Here is a 19859-nt window from a genome sequence, read left to right as displayed (position 1 = left end):
GAAGTCTATATTGAACAAAGCTATTCTGAGTGTCTTAAATCACAGAAAGCTATTCTGAGTGTCTTAAGTATTCTGAGTGTCTTAAAGCTACTCTAGTCAGGTTCCTGGTGGCCGAAATCAGGAACCTGACTCTGAGGGCTGATCCCAGAGTGGCGCGTCAAGCTCACGTGCGTGAGGATCATGAAGAGGTAATTCCTGTAACTGACTGTTATTTTTCCACCTCTCAGTCACGTGAGGCCATTAAGCCCACAAGTCCAAACTTTTAATCATGTCTAACCACTCCAAAGCTCTAATCCTTACCATTCATTTGTAATGACCAATGTGGAGATGCTTAAACAAACTAATGGAGGTTTGACTGACGTGGGAAAAGGAAAATGCTGGAGCTATGTTGTCACTTCAGACTCCCTTCCTCGCATAGTATTGGAGAACATAGACCCTGTTATCGAAGATAATAGATTCAAAATCTTCCCTCCAGAGGACGCTGTTTCTTTTTTTTTATTTTTATTTTTTTGATAAATAACAAATGGAAGAACACTTCGGTGGAATACTTCATAGGCAGAAACTTGTCCGAGGCAAACAAGAAAAAAAAAAAAAAAAAAAACATAAGTCTTCTTCCAGCAGTAAGAAAGACTAGAGTTACTCTAATCACCGTTGGAGTCTAGATTTCTAAAGAGAAATCTGGGAAAAGCCTCAAGAGAAGTATTAGTCTGAAATAACTCAAAAGGATATTGATAAAGACTTGGTTACAGCAGATAAGAGGGCTGTTCCTTTTAGAACAAAACTATTAATGACACTTAACTTCTCTAGACTGACTTTCAAGCTACCCACAAAGCATTAATGACAGCTTCTACTTTTCCCCTGACATCGTGAGATTCCCGTACCATAATTACTACTTAATAAACTTTGACTTGACACTTTCAAGACACTATTGACTGCATCAACTTTTCAAAGCACTATGAATCATTTGCATCAAACCCTCCTTCTTGAAGAAAACTCGGCCACGAGCTTGAAGCAATTTACCACGATCTTTTAAAAACCTGAGTAAGGCCTTCCAACCTTTCTTTTTTCTTTTCCTTTTACTCGAACTGAGCACAATAATCTTCCTTTACCAACAAGGGAACACCTTTTCACGAACTTCCCGAGCTCTCTTGTGAAATCTCCAAAACTTGCTTGAAGATAAATCAGGAACCAAGACTTGAACAAATCTGATTTTTAAATTGGACAGATTCTTAGCTATATGTCGCACCAAGAATCCATCCCAAATGAGGTCATGCATATGGAATCCATTATTTGACCTCTGCATGAATGAAGAAGCCTTATTTCTCACAATTATTCAAGAAACTTAAATCTGAGGTAATGCCTGCTGCACCATGTCTCATTAGAAGTTCATTATTTATATCTTCAGGTTGCCCAACTTGAAAAACACTTTGCTGGATTAGATTTATTATTTTTACACTCAATAGTTGTTGAAAAGACGAACTGAATATTTTTCTTATAATACAACAGGAGTCTCATAACCCTCAAAGGTACAGCTTAGAACCATTAGCAACATCACAAACCTTAGTTGTCTGGTCTTCTCCACAGGTTATGAAGCATAACTGCTGATTTGGATTAAAGAAAGTAAGATCACTAACACCACCAACAGGAGCACCAATATCTAGGTTGTTTTGTATATCCTCACCAGCATGATAGAAACATATCTGCACAATGTGCTCAGAATTCGCAACACCTAAAAGGATGCCATCAGGACTCCATATCACTTTGTTCACTGTTGCAATATACTCATCAGCCAAAGATGTCTGCAGAGTCATTGAACATGATCTAAGGTCGCAGACCTTGAAATTTCTGGAAGCAAACTTCTCCCTACCACCAACTACCCATGATGCAATATCACCAATATTCATCGCAACAAGAAACAGAGTTTCTTGCAATAGATGGAAATCCATGCTCTTGACAACAGAACCCTGATTCAGTTTTACAACTAAGTCTGGGGCAAATCATCGGAAGAATATAAGATGTGGGCATAGCTCTTACCAGGATTTGCGATAGGTAAGATATGAAGAGGGAAGTTGTTGAAAAATCCATGAGGCGCAGGTTGAACACTGACAACTTCATCTTTGGACAAGTTGATGGTTGCTTCCTTATATTTGTCCTCTTTTCTCTTACCTGCTTTTTTTGTCCTCTTCAATCTCAGCTTCATTGTAGGCCGATTGAACTTCAGTTGTTGCGTTGTTCAATTCAATTGCATCACTTGAATTTCTTCTGTCCACATGCAAATCAACACCATTGTTCACTACAGAAATCTCATCTTCATGATCCTCCTTTTTGTCAAATTCTTGAAGCGAGAAAGTTGAATTTTCCTCCGCTGTCTCACCTTCTTCATCTATCCATCCAGTAAGTTAATCCCAAGCTGATGAGGCATTGCAAAATCAACGTAATCATGTGTGTATCAAACTTCAAAACTCTTTGGCACAGTTCACCATTGTTGTCCAAGTGTCCTTTGACTGTTTAACCGATGTGGTAGCACCCAATTTTGCACTTTTGAACTGCTAATGCTGCTGATTTCTTACTCTAGTAGGCTGCTCAGTCTTATGCTGTATTCTATCTCTAGGAGGTTGCTCAGTCCAATATTTGCATTGCTAGGCATCCATTTGCTGAAACCTTGTCTCGTACTGTCCAGATTAAGAGGAGAACTGATTCCATATTGTTCTAATATATTGCTCAATTGAAAATTTGATGTTGCAGATTTTGAAAGTCTTCTTTTGTGGCTATCTTGCTTTCTTGCCTAGCCATAGATCCGCAGGAATCATAAATATAATCACCGTTGGAGCCTAGATTTCTAAAGCGAAATCTAGAAAAAGCCTTAAGAGAAGTATTAGTCTAAAATAACTCAAAATGATATTGATGAAGACTAGATACTATTAATGATACTTCACTTCTCTTGACTGACTTTCAAGCTACCCTTAAAGCATTAACGACAGCTTCTACTATTCCATGACTCTTCAGCATCCCATACCATAATTAATACTTACTAAACTTTGACTAGACACTGTTCAAGACACTATTGTCTGCATCAAATTTCCAAAGCACCACGAATCATTTGCATCATTGCCTCTCTCCTTGGTCCAAAATCTTACCATTAGATTGTGAGAAAACGCTGGGTGTGCGATGTCGTCACTCATAGTAGTGGTTTTATCTGTTCTGATTCTCTTCTTCTTCTTCCAATGTTAGATCCATTCCAGAGGGCGGTTCGTGGGTCCTTGCCAATCGTTACCTTTGCTAAAGCAATGGATTCCAAAGATGAGTTTAGCGAAAGAATTGATGGAGAAGGTTCCTATTTGGGTAAAAATCTTCAACCATCCTCTTGAATATTGGACATTGGCAAGCCTTCATATGCTGCTACTGTTACTGAAGCCGTCCAGGATCAATTTTGCCAGAATTTATGTGGAAATCAATGTAAACTGTCAATTCCCATAATCTATGGATGGTGGGAGAAACTAAGAGGAAGTTAAGTTTGAATAACAGCGGGCTCCTAAACCTTGTGATCACTGACAGAAGTTAGGTCATTCCACAATACAGTGCCCAAAAGCTCCTATTATGGTGTGGAACCCAAAGAAAGCTGAATCTTCTCAAAATTGGAACACAGTTGAAAAGGGTAAGGTTGTGACAATTAATAATAACTCGGAGTATGAGAATGGTGAATGTTCAAGACCCAACAAGTCCCCATCTCTTTTTAAGTTCAGCCTTAATCTGAGACAAATGTTAAGTAAGCGGATGTGCAGCATAATGAACCCTCCATTTGAACAGATTTCAAATTTTGGACAGTCTTGCTAATGAAAAACTAAATGAGGAACGATGGGGGATAAAGTTCAGAATCTTGCTATATGCTTTTGCAATCTTTGATGGTAGTATCATAGACAATAAAATGGAAGGGGTATCTCTCCCAGTGCAAAGAAGAAAACTCCAGTTCAGGGTACGGAAGAAGGTAGAACTGTAAATTACAATCCTCTTGCCAAATATCAGAACAAACATACAAAATCAAGGAGGAAAATAAGTGAGCTCTCATAGAACTACTAGAGCTATGATAAATGGGGATGACCCAACTCCTTCTACCTCTTCTAAATGTTGAGTAGTTGGAATGATAGGGGGTTAAATAGACCCCCTAGGCAAATATAAGTCAGAAAATGGATTGGTATGTGCTCATTAAATTCTGTTTGCCTTTTAGAAACCAGAATTAGAAGCCACAAAATTGATAAGGTGTCAAAAAGAAATAATTCAAAATGGTGCTGGATTAAAACAGTAGTTCTCACCCTCTTGGCAGAATTGTGGTGGGATGGAATCCAGTTATTTTAGTGTTCAGGTTATGCATGAAGGAGACCAGTGGATCCTTCTCGAATCAACTCAGTTCTCTGATAACAAATGTTTTTCCCGGTCTCCTGTTTATGCAGCAAATTCTGTCACAGAGGAGAAACTTATGGAGTGGCTTTAATTCAATGTAAATCACTTGTTGATAGCCCATGGGTTTCCATTGGTGATTGGAATGTGATCAGGTATCAAGTAGAAAAGAAAGGGGTGTTTGTGTCCCTTAGAAGGTGCTGATGGAGTTTAATGAGGGGTTAATGATGAGGAATTGATTGATCTTCCTACAGTTAATGGTCAATGGACACGGTGCAATAGACAGGAAAAGGGAAGCAGAATCTATGCCAAATTGGACGGAAGTATGATCAATAAAAAGTAGTTGACAGCATATCCAAACACAAAATATTTCCTGACAGCATCAAATATTTCACATCATTATACATCTGATAAGATAGCTTCCAAACCAATACCTTTTTAATTCCTCAAGGTGTGCGGTCATCAAAAAGGTATTACTAAGGTGATAAAGCAAGTAGGGGAAAAGAAATTGTGAGTAATTCTATATATATACTCACTAAAAAGCTGTATAATGTCAAGTATAAAGTAAGGGAATGGAACAAGAGGGATCTCAGACATGATAAAGACCAACTTTCTGAGTCCAGCAAGAAATTGTGTGAAATTCAAATGAAAATGCTCGAAGATCCTCGCAATCCAGGTCTATAGAAGTGGAGAATCTGGCCCAATTTGATCTTGAGAAAGCTTTTAAGAATGAGGAAATTCTAACAACCCAAAAGTCTAGAGCTCATTGCCTTCAGGAGACTGAAAGACATGTTTACCTATCAAAAAAATAGCACAACATAGAGCTTTTAATGCCATTTCTGCTATTCACAAGGAATATGGAACATTGTCAACTGATATACATCAGATTGAGCAGGACTTTGGGAATCATTATTAGAAGATGTTTAGTTGTAATCATAATTAGAAGATCTCTTTTATGCCTATGCAAGGGAGAATCCATAAATTGTTAATGGAGTGGGCAAATATTTCTTTGGGTGGGCTTATAGTAGTAATAATTTTTTCTTTTTTTTTTTTTTTTTTTGGGGGGGGGGGGGGCCGCTAAAATTAGGTATAGTTAAAAAAAAAAAAATTACTCTTAATGAAATTAAAGTTTCTTTAATCCGCCAGTGTGCCTATGGAGCCCAATGTTAAACTTTCTGTAAAAGTAGCTCAATATTTGGAGACTCAAGTCACTGCTAATGAAATTAAATCAGTTGTCAACAGATTAGGCCCTCACAAGAGACCAGGCCCAGATGGGTTTTCCACCAAGATTCTTTCAACAAGTTTAGAGAATTGTGGGACATGATGTGCAAATGCTGTTGAATTTTCCTTCTCAAATACTAAACTGTCAAAGGGCAACTCTTCTTTTATCTGCCTCATTTCCAAAACAAGCAATTGTGTTAAAGCTGCTAACAGACCAAACTCATTGTGCTCTAACTGTTTACAAGATTGCTACTAAGCTAATGGCTACAAGGTTGAGTTCAGTGCTGGGGAGAATTGTAGGTTGTGAGCAATCAGCTTTTGTGAAAGGTGGGAAAATCCATGATAATGTCATTATGATGAATGAAATTCTAAGATGGTTTCATACTAGAAAGTTTCATCAGTCAATGGCCTTTAAAATAGACGTCAAAAAGGCATATGACTTGTTTCTTGGGACTTCTTGTTTCATGTTCTAAAAGCTTTTGGATTTGGGGATAAATGGAATGAATGGTAACAGAATACATCTCTAACTCATGGTTTCCTGTGTTAATAAATGGCACTCCTGATTGCTAAAGCAAGTGTGAGGTCAGCTAAATACATCTTGAATATCTTAATAATTTTAAAAACCTCTCACCCTCTCAGGTCTGGAAGTGAGTTTTGAAAAAAACAAGGTCTTCTCTAGAGCATTTAGAAGGAAAAAATTCTCTGCATAATCTCAAATATGATCTGTGGTTCCTTGTCTCTTCAATATTTGGGGCTTCCTTTGATTGATAAAGGCTTGAAAAATAAGGATTGTAATGCTCTGACCGACACGATTGATGCAAAACTCAATGGGTGGAGCGCTCTTAATCTATCACCTGCTGGTAGGGTTGAGTCGATAAGATCTGTGATCTACTCTATTATCCATTATTGGTGTGGTGCCTTCAAATTACCAGTTGTTGCGATTTAGAAAATGATAAAAATTAAAAAATTAAAAACTTTATTTGGGATGGCAAAACAAATTCTAAGAGACTTCATCTTCTAGACTGGAGTAAGCTTGCTTGTCCAAAATCTGAAGAGGGTTTGGTTTAAGAAGAGTTGCAGAAATAGACAAGGCTACCAAATACAGTTTACTTTGGGACTAAGAAAGGATATTATGCGGATTCCATGGTTGAAGAATCTTTACCTTAAGCATGATTCTATTTGGTTTTGTTCATTGGTGTATAATAACTCCACCTTCTGCAAGAATCTGTTAGGGGTAAGGGAATTTATGTCAACAAACGTCCAATTTCAGATTGGGGATGGGCAATCTCTAAAGTTTTTCTTGGACCCATGGTGGAATGGTGCTTCCTTAGTTCAGACTTATGGTCACAAAATCATCAATTTTTTTGATGTTACTAAGGAAGCTAAGATCAGCTACACCAGAATTCATGGTGAACGAGGTTACTGAAATTTGGAATCAGATTACTCATGTTCCTATCAATCAAAGCTCTGATTCCATTAGATGAAAATATTCCTTTGGAATCAGATTACTCATGTTCCTATCAATTTAAGTCTTTCTGAAAATACCATAGAAATGAAACCCCTAAGAGGTACTGGTCCAAGCTGTTTGGAATGGTGGAAGACCGGCAAGTGTGACCTCTTGTTTGGCATCCGAGACAAACTGCCTACTTTGACCGATTTGCAACAAAGAGGTATATGTGTTATTCCAATATGCCATAATTGCATGTTAAACGCTGATTCAAGAGATCATCTGTTTTTTAATTGTAGCTTTGCTCAAGTTATACAGAGGTGGTTGGTTGATCTGTTCAATTGGGATTGGAGAAGGGTGAATAACTTTGATCAGTTGGTGGAATGGTTCGTTTCTCAGTCCAGGACCAGAACTAACTGCAGCAAGCTTTTAAAGTTAACTTTCACTTCTACAATCTGGTATTCGTGGTGGTATAGGAACCTGAAACCTCATGACAATGTCTTTGTTAATCCTCAGCAAACTGCTCGTCAAATTATTTGGAATGTGGCAGATACTTTGGATAATAAGCTGCAAGAGCTGGTGAGATTTTTTAGTTTTTAACGACTGGAGTACTGTGACTAAATCTGTTAATGTAAAGTTATTAAGGAGGGATTTTTGCTTCTTTCTGTGTCGCTATATGTTTTTCCTTTTCAATGATTATTTCTTGGTAATCTCCCTGCTTGCCAGTTTCTGGAAGCAGGTGTTCTTTAAGTATTTCGTAACGGAGATGTCTTCCTCACCCCCGTTTGCCTTTGTGGCTCCTTAATATATGCAGGATCAGGAGGGGGAAAAAAAGACATATCACTCACTGTTTCAGCCATTAATGACTTCAATCAAGATAAAAACAAAGGAAAAAAAAAAAAAGTGATAGCATAGGATGGAAGATCAAAATTCATAAGATATAGTCAGAAAGTGCACATCAAATATAAAAATGGTTGAAAGAGAAATAGATAGAAACTCTACAAAATTCATACCTAAATCAACCAGAGACTTCTTAAAAAATAATAATAAATAATAACTTCAGTTAATTGAGATCTGAACAACAGAATGAAACAACACACAGTTAAGACAGGGAAAGTAAGGTGGAGAGAGAATTAATTGACACAATTAGCAAGCAACGACAATTGGTAACTGTTTACACATACTGTATTATTCATGATTTCTCAATCATTTTACAAATTTCTGAACGATTTCACAAATTTCTTAAAGATTCACAGATTTCTAAATGGTTCAGAAGTAAAGTTGCAAATTTTTGAAAGACTGAAATGATAGAATCAAATGGAGATGAATTTGTTGAAGCTAAAACTGAAATAAGTTTAGTTAATTCACAGAACTCATGGAGATAATATGAATGTGCGTGTATACATATAGAAAGAGAGATAGTGAGTAGAAAAACCTGATTGAGCCAAACAATACTTGATGCATGCGATTGAATATCGAAGTTGTAGTTGATCCAAGAACTGATTCGATCAGTTGTGAATGAGCAAAGAACCTGATCTGATCAGTTGTTAACGAGCAAAGAAATGATTTGATTGCCCAAACATACCACGATCGAAGAGGCAAGAGCAGCGACATGAGAAAGACGGTAAACTTCTGCCGAGAGCACCCTAGATCTTCCCCTGCCAAGAGAGTATAGAGGATTCTGCAGAGTTCTGTGCAAGAACTGTGAAGTAATATTTGATTTTCCAAACATGCCGCTTTTTTAGTCCGGCACACTAAACAGCCGGACAAAACTATAAAATAACATAAATTCTCGCACTTCTAGAACTTCTGGTGAAAAACCGCCAGTTGCATAAAATTCTTATAGTGTACAAGGACAGACAGGAGTAAAATATATAACAAACTTATCATTTGAAGAGGGGATATTGACTACACAAATAAACAGTGACAACTAGTGCAACTTAGGCATAAAAATTGGAAGAGCTTTACATGGCAGCAAATGTTGTTAATCACATTTTTATATATCTTATACATTTGAATTCATCTTTCCAATACGATTTATATATCTTATAAATTTGCACTCTATCAATTCACAATGCAGTATAATATTTGCGGCATTTCTTGTCTTCTAATAATTAGAATATAACACACTCGGTGTTGTTAGGAGGAAGTAACATACTGAAAAGCAGACTTAATTTCAGTATGATACCAAGAGCATAGTATAAAAGCAACAAGATTTTTCTAAGCAAAGAACTGCAAACTCGATAAATCAATCAATTTCATATATAATATGATAGAAAATGAAACTACAATAAATTGAAATAGTCATAACACAAGTGGTCATTGAGTACCACAAAACAAGGTAGCGTACTAAATTAACCGGTGACAAACAACCATAGAGTGAAATTGATGGACATAAAATACTGAAACAGTGACCAACCATCCCAAACCATGTGATTCTCAAATAGGAAAGATGTTCTCAATGTTTCGTTGGACACGCCACGAAGGCCTAGGAGGAGAAGAAACAGGAAGGCTCGCTACATCATCTAGCTTCTTAAAGGTGTTATCCTTAATGTTGTAGGAGATGATCATAGTTGGGTCTACAAATATCACCAAAAACACATCCCCGTCATCTTCTCCATGAATTAAACCAAGCACAGTGAGTGTCTCAGGGTGGACAACCATCTCCGGTTTTGATGCAATTAGATCATTCATCATGGAGTTAAGCCTAACCCGGTACTTCAATGACCACTTGGAGTAGTCGCTTTCCATCTCAAAGATGTTGGCATTAAATCCAGTACCATCACAATATTCAATAAGATGCAAATGACCTCTGGACTCTCCAAAATACCAGCGTTGAACAGTAACAGGCTGAAATGGTGCAGATGGCATTGGGCAGAATCTTTCTTGATCAACATCAAAGTATAGGGAAGGTTGTTGTGATAGTTGGGAGAAGGAAATCCAATGGATGGAACCATTGCAATAGACTCCATCACCGAAATGCACACTTAATGGTGCCCTAAAAGGATGATGATCACCAATATTGGGTTGTGCCGCCCGCCAGGCATGGGTTTGTGAGGAATAAATATGTACATAACACGAGTAGGCACCACAATTTAGTATAGTTTTAAGTAAAACAACTTTGTAGTGAGGTGATTTCAAAGGATCAAAAATCATATATAAAGAGTCAGAAAGATAAAAGAGCCCGGGAAGAGTGCGTAATTTCTTTGTAGTGGGATTGTAGACATGGTACGACATCCTATTCTGATGCTTTTGAACTAAGTAGAGGAGTACAAAACCATTACGAGAGTCTTCTATGACAGTACTAGTAATGTCAGGAAAGTGAGCACTGAGTGACTGGTTTACATCTTCGGCATTAATAGTAATAGTAGAACTATTACATCCATTCTTCAATTCAGAGTGAATGAGAGGAATGTATTTGATGAATTCAGATCCGTATTTACCGGTTAAGAAAAGGCCGGCGATTTTGGGATCATGAGATTGTGGATGCTGCTGTTGCCAGTGGAGGAGACAGAAGCGACCACTGGAGATGAGAGAGAGCCATGCTTTAGAAACTGACTTGAATCGAAGGACGGATTTCGGCGGCAGACGCCGAAGGATCTCCACAACCAGGTCGGCGTTGCAGCCGATGATTTCAGAAGCAGCGACGGCGACAGAGATTTGGTCCGCCGACGACGATCTCTGCGCATTATTCCAGCGGCACCTTTTAAAGTGGGAAGCCATTCCGTCAACAAATTCTGATCTCTCAAGCGGACGCCTTTCGATCTTACCTTCTGCTACCGCTTGCCTTGTGACTTATATAGGCAACTAAATCAAAACCCTAATAAAACCAGAACTGGTTGTTTATGTATCTATCTATAATTCTATATAGTCCGTCTCTGACTCAAGGTGTCGTCATGCTTTCTTTTTTGTCAGTCCCAAGTTAATACGGAGTAGTAACTTTCCTTTTTGTCAGTCCCAAGTTAATACGGAGTAGTAACTTTCACCTTGTTATCAATACGGTAAATTTAAGAGTGTAAATGTAATTAATCTTGTATCTTTTATGTTCAAAATTTAAAATTTAAAATTTAAAAGAACAAGTTAATAATTTTTCAAATTAAAAAAATAAAAAAATAAAAACTATGGAAACAAACCAACCACAAATCTTAAAATGGGACATTCTGATCTTAATTAGTTGGCCAACTTTTTATACGCGAACTCCAATCACAATAGCAAATATGGTGGCATTAAAGGGCAGAGCTGGTCAGGGACGGAGCCAGGATTGCAAAATAGGAGAGTTAAAAATAATTAAATTTATGATTACTCAGTGTGTCATCCATGCTCTAAATACGAAATTCTCATACATTAGTCATTTAATTAAATCCAATAATTTACAACCTTCTAACACATTTACTTATTTTCACAGTCAAGAATCTACTGAAGTCTTCTTCATACAAATATTAAAACAAACACGTCCAATAATGCAAAATATATATGTTCCTTATCAACAAATTTACATTAGAAAGAAAGACTTATGCGCTCTGCCCTTACTAATTATTAATCTATTATATAGTAAATTATCCAACTTAACAAGAAATCATCAAGTTATCAACCCTTTTTTTTATATATATTTTTACAAAAATAAAAATCAATATTTCACTGGATTAACAATAATAATCCATAATATTCATTCACATATATCTTAGTGCCTTACATACGAAGAGTTTATGTATTTTTCCATAAACTAATAATGTGTTTGATTTACTAGGTTAGCTCTGTTATGTTTTATTATGGTTTATTTTGTGATTGGGCATGTCCATGGTTCGTGGACTTGCTCATATTCAAGGCTTAGCCTTTATAAATTTTATAACTCTTTTTATTTATAGAATATTATGGATTGGGCTAAACTAATAAGAAGAAGAGTAGTATATCATCTTATAAAAACAATATTACTAAATTTTTTTTTTCAATTGGACCTGGGCTATAGCCCAGGTTAGCCCATTACTAGTTACTCCGTGGAGCTGGTGTTAAGGAATTGGTAAATGGTGGCGAGGAAGAAGGATGGAAAGACAGAGGAGTAAAAATTAGAGTTCCTCGTATAGCACATCAATAATTTAAAATAGTCACAACTCTAGTGGGTCATTGAGTACCATAAAACAAGGTAGCGTGCTAAATTAACTGGTGACAAACAACTATGGAGTGAAATTGATGGACATAAAATACTAAAATTGTGACCACCTATCCCAAGCCAAGTGATACTCAAATAGGAAAGATGTTCTCAATGTTTCGTTGGACACGCCACGAAGGCCTAGGAGGAGAAGAAACAGGAAGGCTCGCTACATCATCTAGCTTTTTTATGAAAAACATGAAAGAAAAAAAATTTGCAATAAGCAAGGGAATTTTTCAATTTCTAAGAAATTTCTGCTATGCAAAGTTGCTGCAGCCATTCAGCAGTTCTGGAGCCATCCATGGTAGTTTCCCTAACTCCACCAGAAACCAAGGTGCTCCGCTTGATTTTTGGCAGGCCAAAATTAGCTACCTGAAAAATAGGGGTAATACTATCATATCAGACATTATTTTGACTTTAAAACTACCATTTTCTTGATAATGTGTACAAGATAAACATCTTTATTAGCAACATTCATTAGAAGTGAAAAATATTAAATGAAATTCCATCAGGGTAACCTTGCAAATGGGTCGTGAAGGATCTTTCAAGTTCACTAGCAAGTTATCACATTTCAGCTCAAAATGCACAATATTCTTTGAATGCAAATACTCCATTCCAAAGGCTGCATCCATGGCTATTATGAGCCGCTTGCGACGATCAAGATGCCTGAAAATTAACATCAGGAGAAAGAACGTGAATAAGAGAGAAAGATAAGTGCTTCTACGTGAGAAAGAAAATGAGCTAGCAACCGAATTTTAAAGATTTATAATTGGTAAAGTTTCAGTCAGGAACATGACCAAAATGATGGCATAACCAAACTTGAGAGCATAAGTAGATAATCACCTATCCTTGCAAAGTAAAACATGCCTTAGAGAACCATCAACCATGTATTATGCCACAGTAGCTAATGTCCCCCCTAGTCCATCTTGCACTACACCATAAAATGCCACCACATTTGGGTGGTGAAGCTTCGAGAGAATTTCAGCTTACCGCCAGAACTCTTTGGTCTAAAAATGATAAATATTAACATCTAATGTGGCAAGAATTTTTTAAAAATAAAATAGATATATTTATCGGCTTGTAGGTGGAGCATCAAAGGGTAAGTGATATCATAAAATTCTTTAAATTTGCTTCCGATGGGCTGGCTGTTTTGCAATTAATGGCTACACATTCACATACATGGCAACGGCATGCTGCAGTCATGACCCACATGGTCATGTACTGTTAGCAGTCTTAGCACAATACTTTTTTGGTAGTTTTGGGCCACAATTTAACGGGGGCCATTCGAGAAAAACTTCCTAAAAACTAGTTCAAATATAGTATTACTTTAGCCTTCTTGTTTTGTACAGTTGGAGTGGAGTACTTAGAAAAATGTTCTGGAAGAGGGGTAACTCGGTCAAATGTTTAAAACAAGCTGAATTTTTGACAGTTGTGCACTTTAGTATGATTCATAACATGGTTGAGGCCCAAATTTTTAAAGGAAAATAGACACGAGTCATACAAGTGGAAACTTCTGGAATTTGGATGGCAGCAAAGCTGAATATCATACATAGAATTTTATTTTTCAAAGAAATAATAGATTTGAGTAGGCAAGGAACACATACAATCTCTATTGCTCGGATGACCGACAAGTGAAGCAGCTCTTTTTTATTGGCAACGTCTGTTCCTCTCCATTTTCCATGATACACAGTCCCAAATGTTCCAGAACCAAGTTCCTTTAGTTCTTCAAGGTCTTTATTCTTTATGATCTGCCATAAGCATCCAGAAGAAATAATTCAAGTGATGTTAATGACATAACTCTGAATAGGAAAAATAAGTTCAACAATTTTATGCTAATAGATCAACAAGAGAAGGGAAGCATATAACAGAAGTAGAGAACCCAATGCTAGTGTCTGAACATGTGCTGTGCAAAGTGAGAAGTAAATCAGGAAATGCATGTTCTTGTGAATTCAAATTTGAAGCACAATTCCTTAGGCAGGCATACCTTTAAGTGATAGACCACAGGGAAAGTAGTATAAGGACGAGGCGCTTACTCTGCCATCTCTTTCTGTTAGGAGACCATGAACTCGAAAAATTAACCAAAAATTGTGTGTGTGTGTATGTATATAATTCTAGACATATCTAGAATAAAAATGCCTATAAATGAAAATTAATTATTTTTCTATAATAATTGCTTGATATAATCCCCCCCCTCCTCCTATTTTTTTTTTTAATTGAAGAACAGCACATATTGCTGATTACCAGTTAACATGTTATCTGGAACTGTCAATGCAAATTTAGAGTTCAAATCTTCGGAAATCAACTATTATTTTCCTCGATTGCAAAACTTTTTCCCCATACATCAACTATTTATTCAATGTTACACCAAAAATTTATAGAAATATAATCACAGTAGAAGCTATTTATTCACTATTATATCCAAAATTTATAGTAATATGATCAAGGTAGAAGTTATTCAATATGACAAAGGTATATGAAGCTTAGTTAAATGCTTAAATGTGATGTCCTTGTTTTTCTTATGGGATATAGTTAAACAACTTTCCAGTCTATAATAGAGAGAGGTTCGCCAGTAAGATTGTTGAGACTTGTATTCTAATTTATATCTGTTATTAGTGCCACTAAAATAGGACCACAAATCCCACACGCTTCCAATCAAAACCATGGAACTATAATTCCAGAGTGATAACAGGTGCCTCCCACCATAGGTGGTAATTATTGGTAAGGAAAATATTATTCTTTTTCACAACGGAGAATGGGTTCTGCTCCCCTAGTCAAGCCACAGATATAAACAGCCAAACACTACAGTGAGATACATGACTCTCTCTCTCTCTCTCTCTCTCTCATTATTGGTAAGGAAAATATTATTCTTTTTCACCACGGAGATTGGGTTCTGCTCCCCTTGTCAAGCCACAGATATAAACAGCCAAAACACTCTTGACAGTGAGATGCATGACACACACACTCTCTCACGCATGTGTGCACATGATAACTAGTTCTTATTTAAAATATATAGTAAATCAGCATATTATGTGACCATAATAGATTTAGATTGAACTGACAGACAAAGTGTAACTAATGCCATCAATACACTAGAATAACAGTTCAGGGATAAAAAGGACCCAATATGCAGCATCATGAAAAAAAAAATTATCTCAAACCCCAACAGATGCATTTATTTTTCAAAAAGTAAGATCCATATAACCAAGCCTAAACAGGAGGCTAGTAGATTGAAGGCTTTGTTAAATTGCAGAATATTAATATGGAATATGGTATAATGAATGCCAGTAGACTTGGTGGCTGGTGCAAACGGGGCAAAGAAGCAACTTCTGTAAACGAAGTAGGTTACCCCAATTCGGATATAAGCATGGACAGATACCCAACGTTGGTTTAAATGTATATTAAATATCAAAACGTCAATTCAAGCAAAAACATACATAAAATTTATGTAACGAACCAGAGGATTTATGATGGAGTTTAAATATCAAAATGTCAATTCAAGCAAAAACATACATAAAATTTATGTAATGAACCAAAGGATTTTTGATGGAATTTATACATCATGCATAATAAGAAAGAAGCAGAAATAAACAAGAATCAAGTTGACAAAGGCAACCACAGCGGACCTTGACTAACCAACTGAACCACAGGATCTTCCTTGAACACAAATAAAATGAACTAAGTGAAACCTACTTATGAATAATGAGCATCTTTAACATGGATAGGTTCTATAGGTACACATGTCCAGAAATGCCACCAAAAGACTCGTGCTCTCATTGCATATCTTCAATTGATGATCTAATTCAACACAATCTTTTAGTGCTTAATTGCAAGAAATGGGCTTATGATATTCCTTGAAACAACAAATAGAGAAATAGAACACAACTGCTTCTATATATATATTTTTTTTGTTCCATTTGATCTTTTAGGTCCCGACTTCACCTTGACGGTTATGCCAAGATGTCTTTAAAACCTATATGTGATGGATAGACTCATGTAACCATGACATATTTGCTATTTGCTTACTTGAACATAAACGTAATTTCTTTTTAAAACAAAGAAAATGGTTACTTCCACAAAAGAAAACAGTCTTTTTTTACCAGGTACAATTGAAAATTCCTATTTATTTGTTATAACCACTTCAATTGCAAGACACTTTTTGTGGGTTGCAAATGTCTAAGGTTTATGCCTATGTCATGTTACTTTCACCTAAAACTAGGAAATGGTGGATTCAACTCAATTATTTAAATGAAAAGAACAAACAAATTGTAACATAAAAGTTGGACAAGCTCCACATTTTTCCCAAGAGTGACAATCACAGGAAAAAATTTTAAACCCATAAATTTGGCAAAGTAAGGTGGCATCCACATAAAAAGACCAATTGCCTCTATAGCCTCTGATATCTACAGGGCCGGATAGTTAGAAAAAGAACCCTTACTACATGTGAACATCCTTGGACAAAAAGCCTGAACCTTTAATAACCAAGAATGGCAAAAAATAAAAATAAAAATGCATAGTTCATGTACAATCATTTAAACGCACAGTTTGCATATAACCATCTAAGAGAAATGAATAATGCATCCATCACACCTGCAAGCTACTGAGATCGAAATCTCCCAGAGAAGGATCCAGTGGAGGTAGGTCAACATTCCTGAATCCATCCTAAAAGCATCAAGGTTATTAAGATATAAGGCTGCACATAAGCATATATTATTAAGAGAGTCAGATCTTAATTTAAACCACCATTCAGAAAGTACCTCGTACTTGGACTCTCGTATTCGGTTCTCTACCAAACCATCAAATTGCATAGCTTCACTTTCTTTCGCTGAAGGACTGTAATCTGAAAGCAAAGCTATAGTGCAGCTCCGATTGTACCAGGTAATTCTATCTGATTTTCTTCACTGAAATAGATTTGGGAATCCACATGGCTCAAAGTAATTCCATCCATCATTGACGGCATAAATTTATAACTCAAGGATCTTCTTCCTCAACTTTTGGTAGTCCAGAAGAAAAACCAAGATGATCCTGGTCAATAAAAGAAACATCCTTTCGAGGAAACCCATCTCATGCCAATTTCTGGAAAAATGACCAATGTTGAGGTTCGAGATTTTCTATGTTCAAGCTCAAGTCTGCTCCATCTTTCTGCAAAGGACTATTACCAGAAGAATCCTCAGAAAGTATAGCTTTTGAGAATATATCCGAAAGGAAATCATGAGGGAATCGGTCATTAATATCAAACTATCAATAAGTATGTCTCCCTGCTCTGCTGTGGAACCAACCAAGGTCCCCCCCGCCGCCCGAAGAAACACCTCCAGTTGAGCTCCCTATCCAAGAAGAAGGTTGAGCATGCGGTGGAGTTCTATTGGTAGTAAAATCGCCATCAGACCTGCCACCCCAATCAAGATCTGGAAGATTGTGTGCATGATCTTCATTGTGATCTGTGAAGCCAATTGACTCACAACAGAGATTCTTGATCCAGTTTCTGATGGTGCGTCAATCAGAAGGTTCTTATCATTATCTTTTGTGAAGCCAATTGACTCACAACAGAGATTCCGCTGTGGTTGCCTTCAGAACTCTATCGTCATTCAACGCTTTACTATCATCCACAGGGTTTAGTATTGCCTGCTTCAACTTTTGAAGTTGTGGAAGTCCATCAGCAATGTTTTGAGGATCTGTATGCAATGGCTTTGCAGTTGAGATGGTCTGCTCAGTCTGGAGAGCCAGAGTTCCATTCTGCAACTTCTCTGACGGATGAGATAAAATCCTGCATCAGATTGAGTATGGTTAATGAGAAACTGAGAACCAAGCGAATCATCCGACTTTGTTAAACTGCGCAAATCTGCCTGCTCTTGGGGAATTCGCTCAGAATGAAAGATCCTCCGAGCAGGCACGGGAGGCTCAAGATAGTGTGAACCAATTGGATCAGACTCTGAGTTGGCATATCCAGGAGCAAATGCACTGCTAGAGGCATTACAATCATTGTCATCAGATTTAGAAACCTGTGCTAGATTAATAGCACCAAGGGGCAAGGAGATCTGCACTGCTTCTTGGTGCCTTCCCTCATTCTTTGGAGACTTTAAAGGGAATTCCCCCAGCACTCTGGGGACTACAATTGATGCTTCTTCAACAGGAAAACAATCCATCACATTACCATTATAAGGATATGACTAAACATGGCAATCCTTATTCTTGTCTGAGGGTTGAACATTTTCACGTCCAACCTCTTACTGAACCAACCCATCATTTCACAGCTTCACCTCCTTTACATGCATTTGTGTTTCATGTGCATATAAGCCACTAGACGGTTGCCCTTCATTCACACCACCTTGATGAGTCATAAGTCCATCAACAGGGTTTGGAACAGAACTTTCTCCAAAAGATGAGCGATTAGAAAGCCGAGGATGATCATAGCCATAGTGCCATGATGCATTACCTGGCCATGATAAATCTGTGGATGATTTTCGTAAGCATTGGAGGAACTTAGTTGAATCGGTTGAGAATATTGAGTTGTCGAAGATGAGACAGTAAAGCCAGTCAAAGGTGAACTACTAATTCCACCAAATTCAGACGTAATTCTACCTGTGTTTCCCTCAACATTCTGTCCTAGCTCATTTAAATTATTTCCTGAAGAGCTCGCTAGACCATGAAGAGTTGAGTTCTTTCTGGATCCCATGGCCATGCCATTAACAGCAACTACATACTGAATCTCAAAGTCACCATCAGTGCTGCCCAGACCATAATGAGAATCATCCAAATCGCCCATGGAGAACAGAAACATCCTAAGTTTCTTCGAGCCTTCTCCATCTTCTAATACACTGCATTCCTCCATCATATTCTGCAGATCCTCATCACAAGACACAGAGAAACCAAGGCATCAAGATCCTCCCCAGGAAGCTGATATTTAATTGTATGAGTTTGGTTGTACACTGTTACAGTTTTCTGCCACAGCTCGTGCCAAGCAATATCCTTGCCGATACGAATTATGCACATTTCACCTCCTACATATCTGAGATTTGCATCACTTGGCAGCGGTAGAATTTTACCACCAAATCTGCATAGAATCTTTGTTGATGAGCTACTAGATGCTCCAGAAGAGGCATACTCGTGAACAATTCCTCGATTACTGTTGTAGTCCGATGAAGTTTGGGGTACAGATTGCATGGATCCATAGTTGCTTCTGTCTTCATATAAAGAAGTGGTCTTCCTCTCAAAACTCTTTTGAACCTTTTCCTATTATGGAGAGCATTGAAATATCTGATCCACTTTCAGACCCAGTAAAGGAGATGCCTAAAATGCCTTTTAGGTCCATGTAGCCTGTCATGTAATTCGGGTCATTGGCTGTATTTGAAACAAATGGTTTCCAAGGATTCACCCAATCATGCATAAATTTGAGACAGAACACCTCACCTGTCTGTATTGAGAAATTAAGTACAGGTTTAGCTTTTGAAACATTGAGCTCTGGAGGTTTCAATATTGGCATTTGTGTAGCTTGTGGAGTCTAGCAACAACCCCCAAGATGTATGTTCAAGTTGCTCATTTCCACTTCCCATAGAATTATATTGGACATTGTTATAGTTTTTTTTATTGTTCCATCATACAAGTGCAGGGCTTCCTCTGCTATTAAACTCAATTTCAGTAGGGCAAATGCAAATG

The 19859-nt window shown here is 37.2% G+C and overlaps 1 protein-coding gene and 1 pseudogene across 1 annotated transcript; both read right to left on the bottom strand.

Moving 5' to 3' along the window:
* Positions 1-9303: 9303 nt before the first annotated feature.
* Positions 9304-10923, bottom strand: LOC132313114 (F-box protein At5g07610-like). Its single transcript, XM_059811777.1, has one exon. The coding sequence runs from the start codon at positions 10784-10786 to the stop codon at positions 9503-9505; it is 1284 nt and encodes a 427-aa protein (XP_059667760.1). The 5' UTR covers positions 10787-10923; the 3' UTR covers positions 9304-9502.
* A 1543-nt stretch (positions 10924-12466) lies between these two features.
* LOC132314653 (uncharacterized) lies at positions 12467-19756 on the bottom strand (annotated as a pseudogene).
* Positions 19757-19859: the final 103 nt, after the last annotated feature.

This window comes from Cornus florida, unplaced genomic scaffold, assembly GCF_030987335.1.
Source record: "Cornus florida cultivar Cherokee Brave unplaced genomic scaffold, ASM3098733v1 CherokeeBrave_3.0.0_Hap2_Chr06, whole genome shotgun sequence".
Lineage (NCBI taxonomy): Eukaryota > Viridiplantae > Streptophyta > Magnoliopsida > Cornales > Cornaceae > Cornus > Cornus florida.
This window is presented reverse-complemented; position numbering and strand designations above follow the sequence as displayed.

Coding starts and splice junctions, on each gene's coding strand:
- LOC132313114 (XM_059811777.1), bottom strand. CDS start 10,786: ATGGCTTCCCACTTTAAAAGGTGCCGCTGGAATAATGCGCAGAGATCG.